This window comes from Poeciliopsis prolifica, unplaced genomic scaffold (genome assembly GCF_027474105.1).
Source record: "Poeciliopsis prolifica strain line A6 unplaced genomic scaffold, Auburn_PproV2 SCAFFOLD043, whole genome shotgun sequence".
Lineage (NCBI taxonomy): Eukaryota > Metazoa > Chordata > Actinopteri > Cyprinodontiformes > Poeciliidae > Poeciliopsis > Poeciliopsis prolifica.
In genome coordinates this window covers 1,504,389-1,522,791 of record NW_026562418.1, presented here as the reverse complement: position 1 = coordinate 1,522,791, position 18,403 = coordinate 1,504,389, and the positions used below count along the sequence as shown (strand labels likewise).

The window sequence follows — 18,403 nt, the reverse complement described above, 5'->3', positions numbered from 1 at the left end:
GTTCACCACAGATGTTTACAACATAGAACTTCACCAAAAAAAGAACCAAAAGAAAAAAGATAAATGTACAAATAGAACTGGTTCGGCTGCAGACAAATTCCCAGCCCGTCTTAAAATCAATAGGATGACAAACAGTCTACTACTGGAGAGTAGTAGGAGAAAGAAGCAAGCTGAGGAAAAGTCAATGTGTCCTCTAGCGGTCTGAGGTGACAGCAACACAACGACAGAGATACACAGGAGGGTTTTGAAGCTTCGAGTTAAAAACAGTCGGTGTGTCTGCCTGGGATTTGGTTTCACGGGAGAAGACGCGGAAACTGGTAGATCTCCTTTCAGAAACCGTTGGAGCCAAGATTAACACTTAACGTTTATCTGTTGGAAACATATTTAGCAATTTCACCTCTGAAATTGCTACATTTCAGAGGAGATATACATTGGGGCTTGTTTATTATTAGCTATAACATAGAGCTATTTTTATGTTCACTGAGCAGTGTAGAGACCAATTAATAGCTGGAGGAAAAAATATGAATCAAGCCCATCAGAACAAGAGGAGGTTTTGTCAAAACTGATTTAAAAAATAAAACAGAAAATCACCATTGAGGCAACAAATAAGCCGCGCAGCAACACTGAATGAACTGCAGGAATTTTCCAGAGCTGGTGTTGTGTTACACGCGACAATAATTTCTGGTATTCGCCCTATTTGGACGTAGGAGTCAAGTTACAAGGCAACAGTCTTTTCTTCCAAAAGCAACATCAAGGTCTGGACAAAATCTCCCAAAACCTTTTGGAAGAATGTGGTAACATTTCATAAAGCCAAACTTGAAATTGGAAGCCACTTTTTCCCCAAAAAAATCTGTTTGGGATTGGAACACCACCACCCATCGCCAACAGCACACACCTGGCGTGGTGTGTGCTGTTAATTGTGTGATTGTCAGGACAATCATACAACTAAATCAACAGAAGTTTTGGAACCGTCCGAGCCAGAACCCAAAACAAAATCTAACAAAGTCTCTGGATTTACGTGACGAGGACAGTGGACAACACATGTCCAACGAATCTTAGGTCACAAGGCTTTGGAGAACTTTTGCATGTTTGAGTGGCACTTATTGCAAAGTCCAAGTTGTTGTGTACTGACGATGCTGCTAGTTGGAAAGAGCAAGCATTTGACTAACCCTAATGGTTGCCACAGGAGACTCAAGGATTTCCAGGTATGTTTCTGATGAGGGAAAAACTTCATAACATGATGGAAAGCTCAAAAAAGCTTTCCATCTTTCCATAACACTGTCCCTTCAACAAGAGGGACAGAGTACACCCATTGTACCACACCCCAAATTTGTATCTTGTCTCGCTTTTCAAATAATTAAAAGTAAAAAGCGACACTGAAACATTAGACAGGTAGAGTATAAAAGCCTGCATCACATGACACCTGCATAAACAGCCGCACACTTGCACGCTCTAAAACAACATGTCTGCTGTTGTGGGAAAGTGGCTTTTCAAGCCAACCAGATAGTCTGCCTCACGAGCAAGCTGAGGATGCGCACTGTAGATGTTTCCAGGTGATTGGCCCTCATTGAAGTAGATTTATCTGACGCTTTGTTTATTCCATATTTGATCCACCCACTAATTTCAGCTCTCTTTTATTTTCTACAAGACAGCAACTGTCCATGTAAACAGACTTTGTTTGAGCCTCAAAGCCACAGATGGCTGCTATCTGCAATGAAATCCTCAGCAGACCGGGTCATCGGCTCCACATCAAAAGTTGGGATCAGTCAGTATTTACAGGTGGAGTCAAACCAGCCTGTTAAAAAAAATAAAAAGACATCCTCAACTTGCAAGGCTGTTAATTAGCATCCCACGGGAAATTTGAATGCTTTTTCATCATTCAAAGGGTTGTAAGTTCCCTCGTAAAATGGTCTCTAAAAGGGAGCTACTGCTGTGTGTTCGTATGTAATGCTATTCATGCGACTGTTTCATTGTTCTGTGTTCCTCCATCAGCAAATAGTAACCTTTTGGAAACTCATTCAAGCAGAGCCATGTGTACTCTTCTTGTCACCAAACATATTGTAGCCAGCTGGGTTAGCTCAACCTTGCTGCTGGCACCTGAGGAAGGTTTAATGCCATTCTGTGTACACCAACTGGCAGGGGGGTGTAGCTACAATATTTCAGAATAAACAAATGACTTATTACATTATTATAACAAAAGAAAATCTATTCAAGAGGAAAGGGAGTAAAAGAAAGACAGTTTTTTTCTTCACTTTTGTCCTGGGTTGCTATGAAAGCGACTTTGGCACCCCCTTGTGGATTAACAATGACATAAACCCATGTAAAAAAATTTTGTCTCTTACACATTTCTTCTGCTTTTGCTATTTTTGATACACTGATATTTGCAGTGTATCAAACTATATATAGGTTCTATATATAGAAACTGTTGCTATTTTGTGACACCATATGAAACAGATAATCTGAATAACTGGAGCTCCTCTACCTTTTCTCAGCGCTAACTGGAAACAACCAATCAGAGCCAGGAGGCGAGTATTAGCGCTGACAGTCAGCTAGTGCTTCTCTCCCTTCTCATGACTGAAAAAAAAAACTTTAAAAAGTGCTTTATGAAGTCACAAAAGTGTTCAAAAGTGAAACACTGAAGTTTGTGTGTGTGGGGGGGAAATAAATGTCTGAAAGGGTAAATAGATTCTCAAAGCGCATTTAAAGACTTCCAAATCTGAAACATACTGTAAATTGAAAAATAAGTTCCTGACAGAGAATCTTCATATTTTCTGCATAATAAGTGCTTGACTTGTTTTCCTCTGCAAAGGTTACTTATGTTTACGTAAAAAATGTGAATATCTTCGACTCCTCTGATGCTTATTAAAAGACGCCACATAAATCCTAATGACAATATCATGACAATTTATTATGACCGCAGTGATTCAGTAAATCCTTTGTACATTTCTCAGCACGCTCTCAACAGTTCAGACCTGCCTCTGCTTGTGTCTCGGGTTCGTCTTGCAGAACACAAACAAGCGTCCCCGCCTTCGGACAAAGAAGCAGTCTTTGCAGCGCTTTTTCAGGGCCGACTTGGTCTTCATCCCCGCAGAGGGATGGGCCCCGGGGAGACGCAGCAGGGACGCCGCGCCCTGGACCGGGAGGACAGACGACAGAAGAGGCGTCAGCAGGAACATCGAGCGCTGGGCGGCCGTGGCCGTCCACAGGCACCTGCACACGCTTGCCGCTGTCGTGGAGACGGTGGGATTCAAACGGCTCATCTGGAGAACCTGTCGACTCAGCGAGGCAGCCAGGTGCTTCAGCAAGAGGGGACCCATGGTGACGAAGGCTGCAGAGAGATTCATGAGGAAAATTAGAGGTGAAAAGCGGTTTAGCCGAGTACAGTTCATCTATAAAATACGGACGTTTTACACCTTGAATTTTTCAACGTTTAGTCTACTTCAATGTACTTTGAAGGAGTTTTGTGCGACAGACCGATGCACTCATTGGATTCAACACATTTTATTCTGACAGCTAATTTCATTCCAGAATTGCATGTGTAGCTGTTCCGTTAGACAACAAACTGCATCGCCAACGGCAACAATATCGTGTGCACGCCAAACTCATGGGAAAACACAGTGGTGGCAGCATTAGTCCATGGGATGCTGAGGTTCTTTTTCTTCCACGCGATAATTATGCGCTACTTTGTGTTTGTCAAAGCCATTCAATTTAATAAAATACACGTTAGTGTCTGACAACAGACATTGGTAACAGATAGAGACACTAATAGTGTCGGTGGAATAGTTACTTCCACCACAAACGGTGGCAGTAACTATTCAACACAGCATTAAAGGGTTAAACATAAAACACAACCATATGTAAATTAATTCCACTTAATATAACTATGTGTTGAGTACTTGTAAAACGTGTATAAACAGCTACGCGATACAAACCAGACGGCTCAGACTTTGGATAAATAAGGCTTGAACATAAATCCGCACATTACGCTATTCGTTTATGAAGTCAAAAATGAAAACACTGCACCTGATAATTTCGAGTAGATTCAGAGCATGTGTTATACCCCCGATATTTGCCTTTGAAACGTCGAAACAAGACCACAATGCTACTCTTGAGTTTGTGTCTCAGTGAAACGGTTCCGGGTTAAGTGTTAGCGACTATTGTTTCCCCCAGTCTGATCTTTAAGGTTGTTTAATTGCATGACTTAAAATAACAAACTAAAAACGGTACGTTTATGACGCTCTAAAATAATACTTTTTATTTCTTATTCTACAAATGTAGTGTTTTAAACGTACGAATTTAGGTGAAATGTATTTGTAGCCTCTTGTACCTTACAGGCAGTACCCCGGGAAAATATTTCAACGTCTCCTGCCCAACCCCAGGAGCCTGACTGTTGTAAACATGGCGGCCACTGTGTGCAAAGTCCTGTCCTTCACTAGGAAGGCGAAGGGGTTCGTTCAACCAGTGAGGCTGACTGCTGTACCCGTCCACCGATACAGCGTGGCGGTTTCAAGTACCGACGAGCCTATCACTCACACCGGACAGGTAGGTCCAAAACGTCCCCCGCTTTTAGTGCTTAAACGTAGGCCCTCTGTTAGCTCACCTTAGCCAAGTTCAGATGTTGCTGTAGCTCCATTATCGGACGCCACCTTCACTACGCACTATGCGCTTCTTATTTAGCTCGACGTTCATTAAACACTAACATCTTATCTATCATTTAACACTAACATCTAACTTCATCTCAATTTGCAAGCATGTGATATGGATGATGTGATGAAATCAATGTAGAGGCTGACTGGAATGTGGTTTCCTTTAAGGTGTTTGATGAAAAAGACCCAAGAAGAGCTCGGTTTGTCGGAAGACAGAAAGAGGTAAGAAGTAGTCAGTGCAGCAAGCCACAACAAACTATCAGATGAATGAACCGAAGGAGATGCACCAGACACATGAATGGACATGTTGAAATACACATGGGATTAGATCTAAAACAGGGATATGAAATTTAAATACATAAATGGACAAGACCTTAAACATGGACGAGCCCAAACAGGATTATTATTATTTTTTATTAAAATAACTTGGCTGAGGTCCAGTCAGAAAAGTTTGTAATTTTATGATTCCATTGAATCATATGCATACATATATCTTGTCATGGCTGCTGTGAAGTGTTTTAACTTATTTATATATATACATGGCAATAAAATACAAAGTAAAGAATACCAGAAATGTTTCATTGAATATTTCTATTCATTTGTTGCCTTTTATTTCTAACTGGTTAAAAGGCAAATTTGTTGTCATTTTTGGTTGCCACGTGAATATGCGTTTACAAAAGAACACAATCTTGATGGAAAACCGACATAAATATTTGCTTTCAGCTACCTTTCAATATAACTTGTTTGCACTGCTGCTAATGTCTCTTCTCATGTTTTGTTTAATGACTACTTCTAATCGTAAAAACTACATTTTAGTACAATGTTGCTTCTGGGCAGTTAAAACCTATGTTGGCGGCTTTATTTGAAGATTCGTAGCGTTTTCTTCTATTTGCTTGTGTGTTAAGGTGAACAAGAATTTTGCCATCAACCTTGTGGCAGAAGAGCCAGTGACGCACTTGGAGGCCAGAGTGGTGTCTTGTGATGGAGGTGGAGGAGCACTGGGACATCCCAAAGTCTACATCAATTTGGTAAGACTTGTATGTATGTCATTGGTAATATAATGAAAATTGTGTGGAATAAGTATAAGGAATATCTTTCCCACCAAAGAAAAGGTGAATTCTAAGGAGCAAACCGCCCAAAATTGCAGTAAAGGAACGATCCACTTTTTTGCCTGTGCAACTGCCCTCCATATTGTCACGTATTATTTTCTTACATAAAGCTAAGATCCAAGTGCTGCAGAAGCATTTTTATACTTTGCACACGAGGGTCGGGTGATATGACTCAATTAATGCCTTTTATTTCAGTCGTCCCTTCTGTGAGTTGCGCTCCAGGAGTTTTTTTGAATTACGAGGATATAGTCATGATATTGATGGAATAAAGACATAAATTATGTAGAAGAAAGTCTTAAAATTATGAGAAAAAAGTTCATTCGAATTAGACAAGAAGGTTGGATGATTTAGGTTTTTTTTTCCTTTGTTGGAGTTCTCATGAAGTTACTACTTCATTCTTCCTAATATCACAACTTTTTTCTCATGCTATTGTGACTTTATTGTCATCTGACTTTATTCTCGTATTACTGTGACCGCATTCTTATGATGTTCTAACTCTATTCTTGTAACGAGAAGAGAAAAAATCTTTAGCCTGTTCCGTTACATTGTAAAATTGACTGGCATTCAAAGACGAAATAAACAGAAGTTGTGAAAGTAGCTCGTCAAACAAAACAGGAGGCCCTGAGCGTGTTGGCATCATTCTGAACTATGGAAACCCAAGGAGTGCATCGGTTAAAAAAAAGATCTTGATTTTCCCAAAAAATTTAATGTTCAAAAACAAAAATTTCAGCTATTGATAAAATCAATTTATCGTCCGGCCCTGGTCCAGACATTAATGGATTTATGGCCAGCTGGATGGCTTCCAGCTACCTGTATAATGCCCACCACTGACGCTTATATTTAATGTCCGAAATGGCGACATTGTGTCATTGTGAAGAAAGAAAAATGTCAATAATGTTGATCAATAATCATAATCAACACAACTGTTGGAATTTTCAGAATGCCGTGTTGCAATGACGTGTTTTCCCGGTATCGACGTGTCCTAGTTTCTCGTAGTTGATACCCTGGCGAAATCTTTTGAAGTTTGTTTTTGTAATCTGTTCGAGTCTGGGGGGAAAAAATATCTGCAAAGATTGTCGTATATGGCACTGTAAATGTATATGGCCTACAAAGTGTTTCCACTAATACAAGCGTCTTGTTGTTTCCACTCAGGATAAGGACACAAAGGTGGGGACGTGTGGCTACTGTGGACTGCAGTTCAAGCAGAAGCATCATCACTGAAGCACCAGCTCTGTATTTGCTTCTCTGTATAAAATAAATTATGTTGTCTAACTGGGAGAGCATTTTTTTAATTTTTTTAAAGCTTTTCTTTAATGAGGGGGAAACACATGAATGTAATACTTACGTTTAAAAATAGAGGTTGAATTTTACTGGATTCCTGGATTTTGTTTAATGCAGTTCTAGCATTTGACCAACAGAGGTCAGTGCTGTGCTGCATATGTGCTTCAGCTGACTGTCCAAATATTGAATTGCTTTTCAGTGAAACTAGCTTTTTTTGTTGTTGTTTTTTTCTTCTTCTTTTTTTAAGACTAGGTATGAAATAAAAGAACAACATACATTAAGCTACATTGCTTTCACAACATTTGCAGGACTTTCAGAATCTTGAATTAATCTTGTCTATGAAAGATTAGGCTCGTGCCTGCAGAGGGGATTTTAGCTCCATAATGCAGCTCCTCTCGACGATCTGCCTGGAAAACTCCGGGCCCTTCCTGCTGAGACACAGCAGAGCGGAACAATACATGTTGGAAGAAGATCATATATATATTTCATCAGGTCTTATTCTCCATAGACCCCTGCATGCCAAATTGGCCCGTGCTCGGCTCAGGCTCCAGACACCGTTGGCGTGTTCGGTCCCTGGCGATGCAGCCAGTGGAACTGCATTTTTCCACTCCACAGGGCTCAGGTTGGGTGGGGCGGGAGTTGTCAGGCTGATATAATTGGACCTGGTGGCTCCTGGAAGTACGCCCGATGCTGTAGTTAACCTCATCTCCAGTCAGACCACAGTAGATGATTGAAGGGGTAGCGAGTGGGGTGCATTGTTAAACCGGGGCATGTGAGCCGGGTCGGTGTCAGGGAGACAACTTCTTGGTCTGGCGGTCAGTGCGTCTGGTCGGTTCGGAGGTGATGGCCGGTTGAGTTGGAGACAGCAAAATTTGGATATGAGGATATGAAATGAGTGAATGACAGAGTAGTGCTACGTTTTGCTGCACCTCTAAATTATTCACTGGTATTAAACATGCTTTCTGTTACCCTGGAAAAATCTGGATTCATTGAAGTATTTTCAGGCGTTTAAGGAGTATTTGTATCTCTGGACTTTGTCTATTCATCCGTCCCATTTTCTATCCACTCATTTGTCTGTCTGTACATCTACCTGCCTATCCATATCTCCCCATCTGTAGATTTTTCCAATATTCATCCATTCATCGGCCTATTCCGTTATCTCTTTTTTCCCACCCATCATCATTCGTCCACCCATTTTTCCGTTTGTCATTTGGTCTGTTATTCATTCATCAGAGTGTCCATCATCCACCTATATGATTGTCTACCAGTCCATTTGTCTGTCCATTCATCTGTTTTTCAACCATCGATTATCACTTTCTTTGCCCATCAACCACCCAAGCATGTCTTTCCATCCTCCTATCTGTTTGTATAACTCTCATCAAACTTTCACCTATTTTCCATTCATTATTGGTATCTATTCCTCATCCACCCATTTGTCCTTCAGTCCACTATTTATCCATTGGTTTTTCTACCGTCCATCTTTCAGTTTCGTTGTCCATCTGTCTGTCCATTTGTGCATTAGTTAATCATTCATCAGTGTGTCCGTTGTCCATCCACTTATTTGATGAATTTGTCTATGCTCCACCTGTCCATTCCACTGCCATTCATTCATTGGTTTTTATCCATCCAATTTACCACTTTTGTATTGAAATGTCAAGCGTTAATTTTTTTCCAAACTTTTGTGGGTATATTTGGTCAAAGCGGACTTAAAATGTGCTGGGAATTTGGCTAATTCAATGCTGGAAACGTTTGGAATTTGGGCATTGGGAATGTAGGAACGCTGTAGACTCATCACCCAGTATATCATCGTATTCCCCAACAGTGTATGTGTCAAGTAAGTCCAGGTTATAATTGTACATTCGACCAATTTGCGGTCGGACTCATTGAAGGGTTTTCGTTTCAGAGTGGTTTAATCAGCGCAGGGTCTACCACGACATCCAGCACTCCTCTGTCCCTCTGCAGAATATCAGAGGGTAATTGCAAATACAGCTTTGGCTGTTGTTTGACCCGCACTGCCGGGTCAGAAGCATCAAAAAAAGATACGCCCAAATGAGACTAATCACATTAGAAATGTCCCCAACGCAGAGCAATAGATAATGGAGTTAAATGCCAGGGAGTTCCTTAATACAAAGTCCCGCGCGCAACAATCACTCACTCCACACAAAAACATCCTCCTCTTCTCTGTAATTGCCCTATTAAAATATTTCTACTTTAAGATGTGTCACATTACAGAGCCCCAGGCTCATTATGGAGCTCCACAACTCCAATTATCTGAGGCTCCACGTCCGGAAGCCAACCTGACCCGAAAGGGGGCTCACGGGCAGATCTGGGAGCAGCCCAGTCCTCCTCAGGTCCACGCTCGCTGCGAGAGAGGGAAATCAGAAAGCTGACCTTTGGTCATTGTCTCGAGGCGACTCCACTCGGCTCGGCTTTTGGTCAGGTGACAGAGCCTCTGACCTTTACCATGAAAATAATGACTTGTTCTTGTGCCAAGAGCTCAGGGGGTTACTGTGGGGAGCGAGACACCTCTGGCGACACGAGGCGCTATTTGGAGGACAGAGTTTGCACTCAGCGCTTTGATAGCCCCGGAAGAAAAAAACAACAACAAAAAAAAAACAAAGTGTGTGTGACACGACACCAGAGACTTGGAACTGTGAGTGTATATATGCCAGTGGGTGTGTTTGCGTGTTTGGATTTGCAACAGAGGCTCAGATGGTGTTGAAAGGAAATAGGTGTCAGACCGAAGGTGCAAAGGGGAGTAATTTGAAGTTGTCAGAATTTTGTTTTAAGACATTCCATCAGAATCTTTTCAAAGCATAGACAAAAAAAAAATACACAGCTAACAGGACACCAGTCCAGTTGAGTTATTTAGATATAAACCTCTTTCCAATTATCTTTTGGGTCTAACGTGGCCTGAACTGTCCTGGATGGCCATCAGTTTATCCATCCTGTTTCACTTGAACGTTGAGTCAAGTTTACTTGTATAGCACATTTCAGCAACAAGGAAGGACAGATTGAATTTTCTTTAGGCAGACCTGTGACAAAACTATTGCGGTAATGGATACCACTAAAGACGAATGCATGAGTGAGTTTCTCTAGATTTTGTGGAGACATTAGTCGTCTAACCCTGGAAGTGTTCTTTGGGTGGCAGAAGACCGACTTTGCAACCGTCTTAATGTGACTCTAAACGTCTTAGTCCGTCTGGATTCAGGGACTGATCAAACAGTTTCTGCTGAAGCTGCTTGCAGAAACTATTTTGACTTTATTTTGTTACTCTTTGGGTCCAAAGATGATAACTTCAGTTTTGTTTCTGTTCAGCCATCATGATCAACGGTGTCAAAAAAATATTTTGAGGGGGCAAAAACAGCAAGAAATTTGTGGTTGATCAGTTATTTCTTTACTGTCGCAAAGTGTCTTGGTAACTCATCTTGTGGAAACTTTCCAAATACACTCTGCAGTAAATCGACCATCACCGATTCTTTGAAGTAGGTGAAGACTGTTTACTCAGCAGTTCTGTTCCCTCTCGTAATGCCCTCGACCCGTGATGCGTTTCAGCAAATGATGATGATTATTTTGTACCCCGAATGCAGGACTCCTGTCCCGTAAACTGCTTAAAATCTGTTGTTGTACAGTGTGGTCAGTTTGGCAAAATCAGAAAATGAGTTTTTTATTATTATGATCAAGATTTATTTCATTCTCTACCATTTTAAAAATCTAAAACTGGTGGTTTGTTTCCCTCTTTTCGGGACAAATAATAATTTTAAAAAATGCATCATCCAAACAGCAAAAGGTGAGAACAAGTTTACATCTCCTGACTCCGATACCGGATTTCCTCACGCCGCTTCGAATCCGTCTCGATTCCAAGACAGGGAACAAAACTGTGTTGTTCCTGGCCTGTTAAATTTAGACAAAGTGAAAAAAGAAATTCGGCGTAACCATAAAAGATAAATTAGCAGCCAGCCATGGCGAAGGTCCTGTCAGGATGATCGCAGAAGAAAGAGAAGTTTTATCGAAATAAGAAGACAGATGCCATTATTTATCATCTCAAGCCTTACTTATTTATGAAGCAGAAACAGAATGAAATTCTCGGTTGAATTCATCCTGAATTATTTAATCTAAAATGGTTAATTCCATACAAAGCCCAGGCAGATCCCTCCTCTGTTCTGATAAATACTTTATTACCGCTTCTAAATAAGAAAGAAAAAAAACAAGAACAGGAGCAGGAAAAGGATAAAGATGGGAAAACAAGTTCTTTGCGTTTCTTTATGCAGTGGTTGAGAATTTTTTTTTATTTGTTGGTTTTTAGAAAAAAGCCTTAAGACTTTGTGGCCTTTAAGCATAACCATATGAATTTGAACAATTCCTGTTACCTGCAAAGGTGGAAAGAATATCACGTATCAGAAAAAGGTGTGACACTTGGTTTTATCCAGATGCTTTTATGATCCTTTTTATTTTCCTATTCGTGGGAAGGATCTTCCTGCTGTCCAAGGTTGACAAAGTCAAAAAGCGGCTAATGAAAAGAGACGCATCGCTGATTGCAGCTATATCTGGAGCCGAGGTGGAAGTGGCATCGATTTAACAATTTAGCAGCACCCTCCTCTGTGTGTTTCCATTAGTCACGGCTGAATACCAACCCACTACCCCCCCGTGCTCCCACTCTCACACCGCCCCATTTCACTCCGTCCAAACACACACAAACAAACTCTGTGGCGCGCACACACACACTCAGCCAAAGATTCAGAGGTGCATCCCTCAGCTCCAGAAAAGGCTTTATATCATCTGAACGGATTCCATTACAACGCCAGGACACACCGAAAACATTGCCATGCCACAGGATACACTGTTTATTTTTGTGACTTAGTGCATGTGCAGGCCGCGGTGCAAGTGTACAGTCGTGTGTTTTTCATTTCGTGAGTGGAAACTGTACAGGATGTGACTCTTGATCGCTGAAGTACATTAGAGTCGACGAGTTATAAAAGAGCCGAGGATTATTGCGTTTTCAAAACAGGATCGGGTGCTACTCACCGTTTCCTATGGAGGAGCTTTTCTCAAAAACAGAAAATGTTCTGTGAAAGTAATGCAGCAGTAAGATTTCCCTTAGCTTTAGGTCAAAGATGCCGCATGTAAGTTTGGAGATGAGTGAAAGCAAATCTCAGACATTGAGATCTGGCTGCCAGCCATTTTAGATTATGTTACCAATTTGAAATCACCGACTGATAAAATATTGTCCCAAATTGGGATACATTGTGTGTCTAAGCTTTAAGCATTACCAACTTTTCCAAACTGAAAAGCGCTCATGGTACTGTGCGCTGTTAGCGTGACTAGCAGTGGCGTCCGCTAGTCACGCTAACAGACGCCGCCAGCTGTATCGATACGCCTCGCCACCTTAGACTCGAGCCACTCTGACCCCGCAAACTTAAGGTTTGCAAGGTCATCTCTTCATTTATGCAATAATATTGCAGATGGTATTCTCCTTTGCTTTTAATAGTTTGGAAATGATGGGCCCAGACTCATGATAAGCCAGTCAGGCAGATTGATATCTAGCAGCTTCTGGAAACATATTCATGCATAGCAACACAGGCAATGTTTGTTAGAAATGTTCTATTCTTAAAGTAGTCAATGGCAGCTAAGATGGCTTAGCTAGCATTGAAGTTAGTGTTAGTTAGTTTAGTGATTTGAGAAATTTAAGCCAAAGACTGGGGTCTGTGTGAATAGCTTGCTAGCCTTCCCCTAGTCGTGAGTTGCTTGGGCAATTTTTGGTATGCACCATCTTTGACGCTACAGACCAAATTCTAAAAATGTCTGCCATCCAGGTGGATTCAGAGCAGACTGATGGGACCCCAGCTGACGTATCGATACAACTAGCAGGGCTAATCCATGTAACTTTAGCTTTGTTAAAGTTACATTATCGTACACACCTCACACAAGTGATGGTCGGGAGTCCAAACGTTTGCTCTGTTCTTGGACAACATAGCAAACCGATCAAGGTGGCTAACACCTAGCAGCCTGGGCCACCATGCTTTTAGCTTAATAACAGTGATGTTATTCGGCTAAATACAAACAAGCTGAGTGAGCGAAAATGTGTAGATACCCAACATATGCTAGCAGAATTTTTTATGAATTTGAGTCGTTTCAAATGGACAAGATCAGCTTGAGCTGAGACCCCTGTTTGACTAGTTATCAGCCTTTGGCCAGTCTGAGCATTTCTTCACTTTTTCTCAGATATCCGGTAAAAAGGCATCCTTTGAAAACACATAGGGAAACTTTACTGATGAAGCCTCCACAGAATCTCATCGTAATATCTAAACTACAAATGTAATTCATACTTTATCGTCAGTTCTTATCAAGCAAAACTCTGAATTTCTCTCTGGGTGGAAAGTGTAGGAGTGTTTTAGGACCATACCAGCCTGACAGTATAAAACAGACACAAGGACAGCAGTTGCATCACTGCTACATGGAAAAGTCTACTGACTTTTGTTCTTTAGAGCTAAAATAATTTTTCTACCATTAAGCTCTTTATGACGTACAGTATTGTGGCAGAACACTTCCCATGTTGTTTTTTTTTTTTTTTTGCAAGGAACCAAGACTTGTACTGGAGAACTTGATGTTTGAGGTGCAGAACCTCCGTTCCATCATAGAAAGCAAAATGTTTTTGTTTTGTTTTTAGTCCGTACATCCCAGTGCTACAATGATCATAGGCTACAAACACGGTGTAGACTGCAAGAGTTCGAAGGACTGGACAGACGCCCCGCTGTCGTTGAGGTCTTTCCACGCCTCTGCTGGTTTGGGCTGCAGGAACGGAGGACCGTGGAACACTCCGTCCACCCACTCTCTCAGTGTTGCCACTGGAGACTCTTGTTGCCTGTCCACACTGCTGAGCGCCATGTTTGTTGAGTACACGGGGGAGGAGGACCGGGTCGACGATAGCATGCATGGGGGGTATTCTGGTGGGGAGCCGGCTTCTGGGGGAACAGCAGTGTGCGCGATAGACCAGATTTTGGGCTTCGTGTCGGGACTTTGAAGATTTGGATTCATGTAGAAGGAGCTGCTCTGATGGTTGACTGGTGTTAGTTTGGGGCAATCCGCAGACAGTCTTTGGCCACGTGGGTGTTCTGCGTTTGAGTTTGCTTCTTCGCTCTCTGGTAGAACACGTGACTTCGGGTCACTTTCAGAAGCATCCGACTCCACCATGTCGAAGTCTTCAAGGTCACTCTGCAGTTCTCCACACCGTTGATCTGCAAAAGACAATCAGTGCAGGAAGCAGTGAGACTGTGATAGCCAATGGCATCCAAAAGATGAGGGACTGGCTCTGGACTTTCTTACCGTGAAGGTGTGCGCTACTTCTAACCGGCTTCTCGGCTTCACTGCTGTCCTCATCGCAGCCTCTCTCGTCAGAGGTTTTGCAAGCTCTCGGTGACCATGTCACCTTGTTCTCCTTTTTTAGTCGCCTGCGTGCGTTGGCAAACCACGTAGACACCTGAAGGACACAGAGAGACACTTAAAATGAGTTCCAGATGAAGGGAAAGTCTAATGAAAGACCACCAAAAGAAGAAAATGTCTGCATAATATTTGGAGAACTTAACACAGCAATGAATATTGAGTTGAAGACATTCGTTGCCAAATTTTCCGTCTTATCGTCGTCTTTCCCCACCATTTTTCCTTAAGCTTTAACGTCTTGGGGAAAGTCCATCCAATTGGCAGGGTTTGAATCAATGGTACATACAGGATGTAGCCCACAAACTATTGTTTTCGAGCTGTCTTTGGAATCATAGTATTGCACAAACTTCCATTGAATTTATTGCAGAGCGCGCTAAGAAGAAAAGAAAAAAACGAATGAAGCGTTACCATTACAGGTGTTATGAGATGTGACATACTGCAGTATTTCTCTATCAAAGTCCTGATTGTGTCAGCATGCCACTTTGGCTGGTTAAGTAATTGTAAGCTGTTAAATTGAGTCTTTCCTTTCCAAGTAGTCTAGAGTTTTCAAGATTTCAAAATAGCTGTCCGATTATGTTGATTGTCGGCATATCAAGATTTCCTGCTGAAGTGGCCTTCACCTTTTAAATTGTTTAGAGGACAAGATTTAGGATAATGGAGAACAGAAAGTCATCAAAACGAGATGAGAGTGATTTTACAAGACAATAAAAGTGGGCATCACTTTAAAGCTAAACATCAGCGCCGCACCTAATTCTGTTCTTTAGCGAATTAAATGCTGCATTTTTCCATTTTCATGGCCTAAATCGAAACTGCGTGGATTTACTGATTCTACGGAGAACAGAAACTCTTTGTGTAAACATGAAAAAGGAGCATTTTCTCGTTCTCTTTCTAGCGTTAGATTTGGACAAACGGGGGGCATGCTGTGGTGAAACAGGGGTTAGCACGTCCCACGTTTGGAGGCCTCAGTCCTTGTCACGGGTTTGACTCCTGGTCCCGGCGACCTTTGCCGCATGTCTTTCCCCTCTCCTCGCCCTCTTTCCTGTCTGCCTACTGTCGAAAATATGAGCCACTAGCGCCGCAAAAACTCTTCGGAGGAAAAAAATTATAGAAAAATAAATAAATAAAGATTTGGTCAAATATGACAAATGCTAAATGTGGGGGAACCAAACCAGGACTGGAACGTCGACTTCAGATTATTTGTAAAAAAAAAAAAATACATCATCCATTCATTGTTTCACGTTTAAGCAATAACCATAAAGTGTTGAGCATTCCTGGGGAAGAAATAAAAAAGAAATCACCTGTGTGAGCGTCATCCTGGTGATGATGGCCAGCATGATCTTCTCCCCCTTGGTGGGGTACGGGTTCTTCTGGTGCTCCTGCAGCCAGGCCTTCAGGGTGCTGGTGGTCTCCCTGGTGGCGTTCTTACGACGGGAGGAGCTGTCCGAGCAGGAATACCTGAACCATCGACAACAGAGAGAAAATTGTTGTAAAGAAAAACTTTGAATTTTTTTCTTTCTATTTAGCACTGAAAAAAAAAAGTCTTGAAATTGACTACAATCAAACGGTTAAAATCACAACGTCTTTCAGCTGAGAGAACGAGTTAACTTACCCATATCTGTCATAAGGATATTGACGAAACGTGTACTCATAAGGATAATAGGCGGCGCTCTGCGACGTCCCCAAATGCACGGGTGCCGTTTCTTTGGGATCTAGTGGTCCCTAAAAGTGTTAAAAGTTTAAATATCAGACACACAATTTCCCTACGTTCTTTTCTGGCCTGTGCAAAGTGGTTTCCATTTGGATCGGTGCTAAAAGCATAAAAGTGAGGCCCGGCACTCACCCTGGAATAGAGAGAGGAGGCGTCGCTGGCGCATGTGTTGTAGTAGCTCTGGCTCTTTGGGTAAGCGCCGCCGTAGACCCCGACGCCGCTTTCAGGAGGAAGCTGGTGGCCCGGGGAGCGCAGCACCGGGTGGGACGTGGGAGAACCAGAGGTCATCAGAAACTATGGAGAAATCAGCGTCGGCAATTTACTTCAAGCGTTCCGATATAATGGCATAAAAACCTCCAGTAAGCAGTCGATTTGTCTTCAGTGACGTTGACGGTTTGCAGATCCACACAACAGCAAGCGACAAAATGAACTGAACGTAAAACTTCTGAGGAGAGCTTCCAGGTAAGAACCGAGAACACAAGTAATTGAAAAATGAAAACAAATTCACCAATAAATACATAAACCAACACTAAAATATACATTTCTTTTAAGCACACATATAAAAGCTAATAAATCACTAAAGTCAAAAAAAGATAAAACATGACCGACATTATGTCAAGCTGAAGGCACCTGGTCAAAAATAAACTACTGAATCCTTTGATCACAAACCAATAAGTGATGTGAAGGAACACATTTCAAATCAATATATGAAATCAAAACTACAAGACACTAGTAAAAACTAAATTAAGATGAAATTTACATTAATCACAACAATAAAACAAATACATACAATTATTCAATATCTATATAAACTAACAAAAATGTCTAAATAACTAAGTAACTAATCTAAAACCTTCAGAAATAATAATGTTGCAGTCTTATCGCTTGATTGTTCAAGAAATTAAACTCAAGTGGAAACCAGTCAAACACAACTGAAAACTCACGACAAGATAAAAACACAAAACAAGATAAAAACACAAAACAAGTTGATTTAAATCAAAATGAAGTCAAAGAAAATCTGGCCAGTGAAATAAACCCATATGAGTGAAACTTGAGAACAAACAGAAAAAAGGACCAATAATAGAAATAAATAAAGAAAGAAATAAAAAATAATGAACACAGATGCAAAAACAAAACAAAAACAGTTCCGGTGAAGTGAGTGTGGAGGAATTTACCGCACAACTCGAAACACAAACGAAGCATTACTGGTTCAAATGAACGTACAAAAGAAAAAAAAAACTAATAATAAAGTTAATAAATCAAAAGAACTTTTTGACGAGCGCTCTTCACCTGCGGTGTGGTGGAGTAGGAATATCCCAGCTGTGAATACGCCATGGTTCAAAGTAGGGGAAAAAAAAACAAAAAAAAAAAACGCAAAGGTGGAAGAAAACTACGTGGCCAAGATCCAAGAGCATCCGCACCACCTGCAGCTCGCTTTCCCCGACACTCTTATGTTTTGTTTTGGGTTGTTGTTTTTTTTTTTAAGATCACAAAATCATCAAGGCTCTGATCCGAGTCGAGGCGCGCGGACGTTTACGCGCAGCCGTCATCCCCGCGCGCTCCAGGAAGCAACTTCTCCGCTTTCGCTCTCTCTCTCCGCCTGCCGCGGCTTTTTCTGCAGCCTCCCTGCTTCTCTGACGAACCGCCGGACTTCGGTTTGCGCGCGTGCAAAACGCGTGTGTGTGCGTGCGTGTGTGTGTGTGATCTAAGCACGCAGCCGTCTCCCGGCTACGCGACGCTGCTCTTTGGGTTTTAAGGCGCGTCTCCCCGTGACGTCAGCGCGGTGTGCCCGTCGGGACGAAGAAACTCGCCCAATTAATTCCCTTCCAGCCAAGTCCATCCAGGAGGACAGACAGCTCGGATCCACTCGGATCGGGAGTGGGGGGGGAAGCGCGTGATCAATTCTCCAAAACAAACGCACCCACAGCTGCGACCGTTTGCACGCGCCACAAACATTTTACAACCTCGCGTGGCCAGAGGAGCGTTCCGCGGGAGAGGGACGGTGATGCGTTGACAGCGCATTGACGCGGGGTGATTGATGACTACAACCTGATATTAGCATAATCGTTTTTGCCTCTGTAGTTTAGATAACTTGTCACCGCGGAGAAATCTCGCTGTCACCCACATATTCATGAGTGGGGTGTTGTGTGTGTGGTGTGGGGGTGTGTGTGGGGGGGGGGGTTCAGGTCTCCCCCGAGCAAATTAATCAAACAATAAACAGT

The 18,403-nt window shown here is 42.0% G+C and overlaps 3 protein-coding genes across 4 annotated transcripts; 1 reads left to right on the top strand and 2 right to left on the bottom strand.

Annotated features, from left to right (window-relative positions):
* Positions 1-2,887: 2,887 nt before the first annotated feature.
* mrpl36 (mitochondrial ribosomal protein L36) lies at positions 2,888-4,155 on the bottom strand. Its single transcript, XM_055056047.1, has 2 exons — positions 4,024-4,155; positions 2,888-3,328 (listed from the first exon to the last, which is right to left on the bottom strand). Exon 2 carries the CDS (start codon positions 3,315-3,317, stop codon positions 2,967-2,969), a length of 351 nt encoding a protein of 116 aa, XP_054912022.1. The 5' UTR covers positions 3,318-3,328; positions 4,024-4,155; the 3' UTR covers positions 2,888-2,966.
* On the top strand, positions 3,627-7,027 carry ndufs6 (NADH:ubiquinone oxidoreductase subunit S6). Its single transcript, XM_055056046.1, has 5 exons — positions 3,627-3,649; positions 4,335-4,542; positions 4,815-4,868; positions 5,552-5,674; positions 6,908-7,027. The coding sequence occupies exons 1-5, from the start codon at positions 3,642-3,644 to the stop codon at positions 6,974-6,976; spliced, it is 462 nt and encodes a 153-aa protein (XP_054912021.1). The 5' UTR covers positions 3,627-3,641; the 3' UTR covers positions 6,977-7,027.
* Positions 7,028-13,634: 6,607 nt separating this feature from the next.
* On the bottom strand, positions 13,635-17,791 carry irx4b (iroquois homeobox 4b). Of its 2 annotated transcripts, none has more exons than XM_055055938.1 (6): positions 17,357-17,791; positions 16,314-16,475; positions 16,083-16,192; positions 15,772-15,928; positions 14,360-14,513; positions 13,635-14,271 (listed from the first exon to the last, which is right to left on the bottom strand). In XM_055055938.1, the coding sequence occupies exons 2-6, from the start codon at positions 16,467-16,469 to the stop codon at positions 13,736-13,738; spliced, it is 1,113 nt and encodes a 370-aa protein (XP_054911913.1). In that variant the 5' UTR covers positions 16,470-16,475; positions 17,357-17,791; the 3' UTR covers positions 13,635-13,735. The 2 variants fall into 2 exon arrangements, with proteins under 2 accessions (XP_054911913.1, XP_054911910.1); XM_055055935.1 differs by having other exon boundaries at positions 17,472-17,791.
* Between the last annotated feature and the right edge of the window lie 612 nt (positions 17,792-18,403).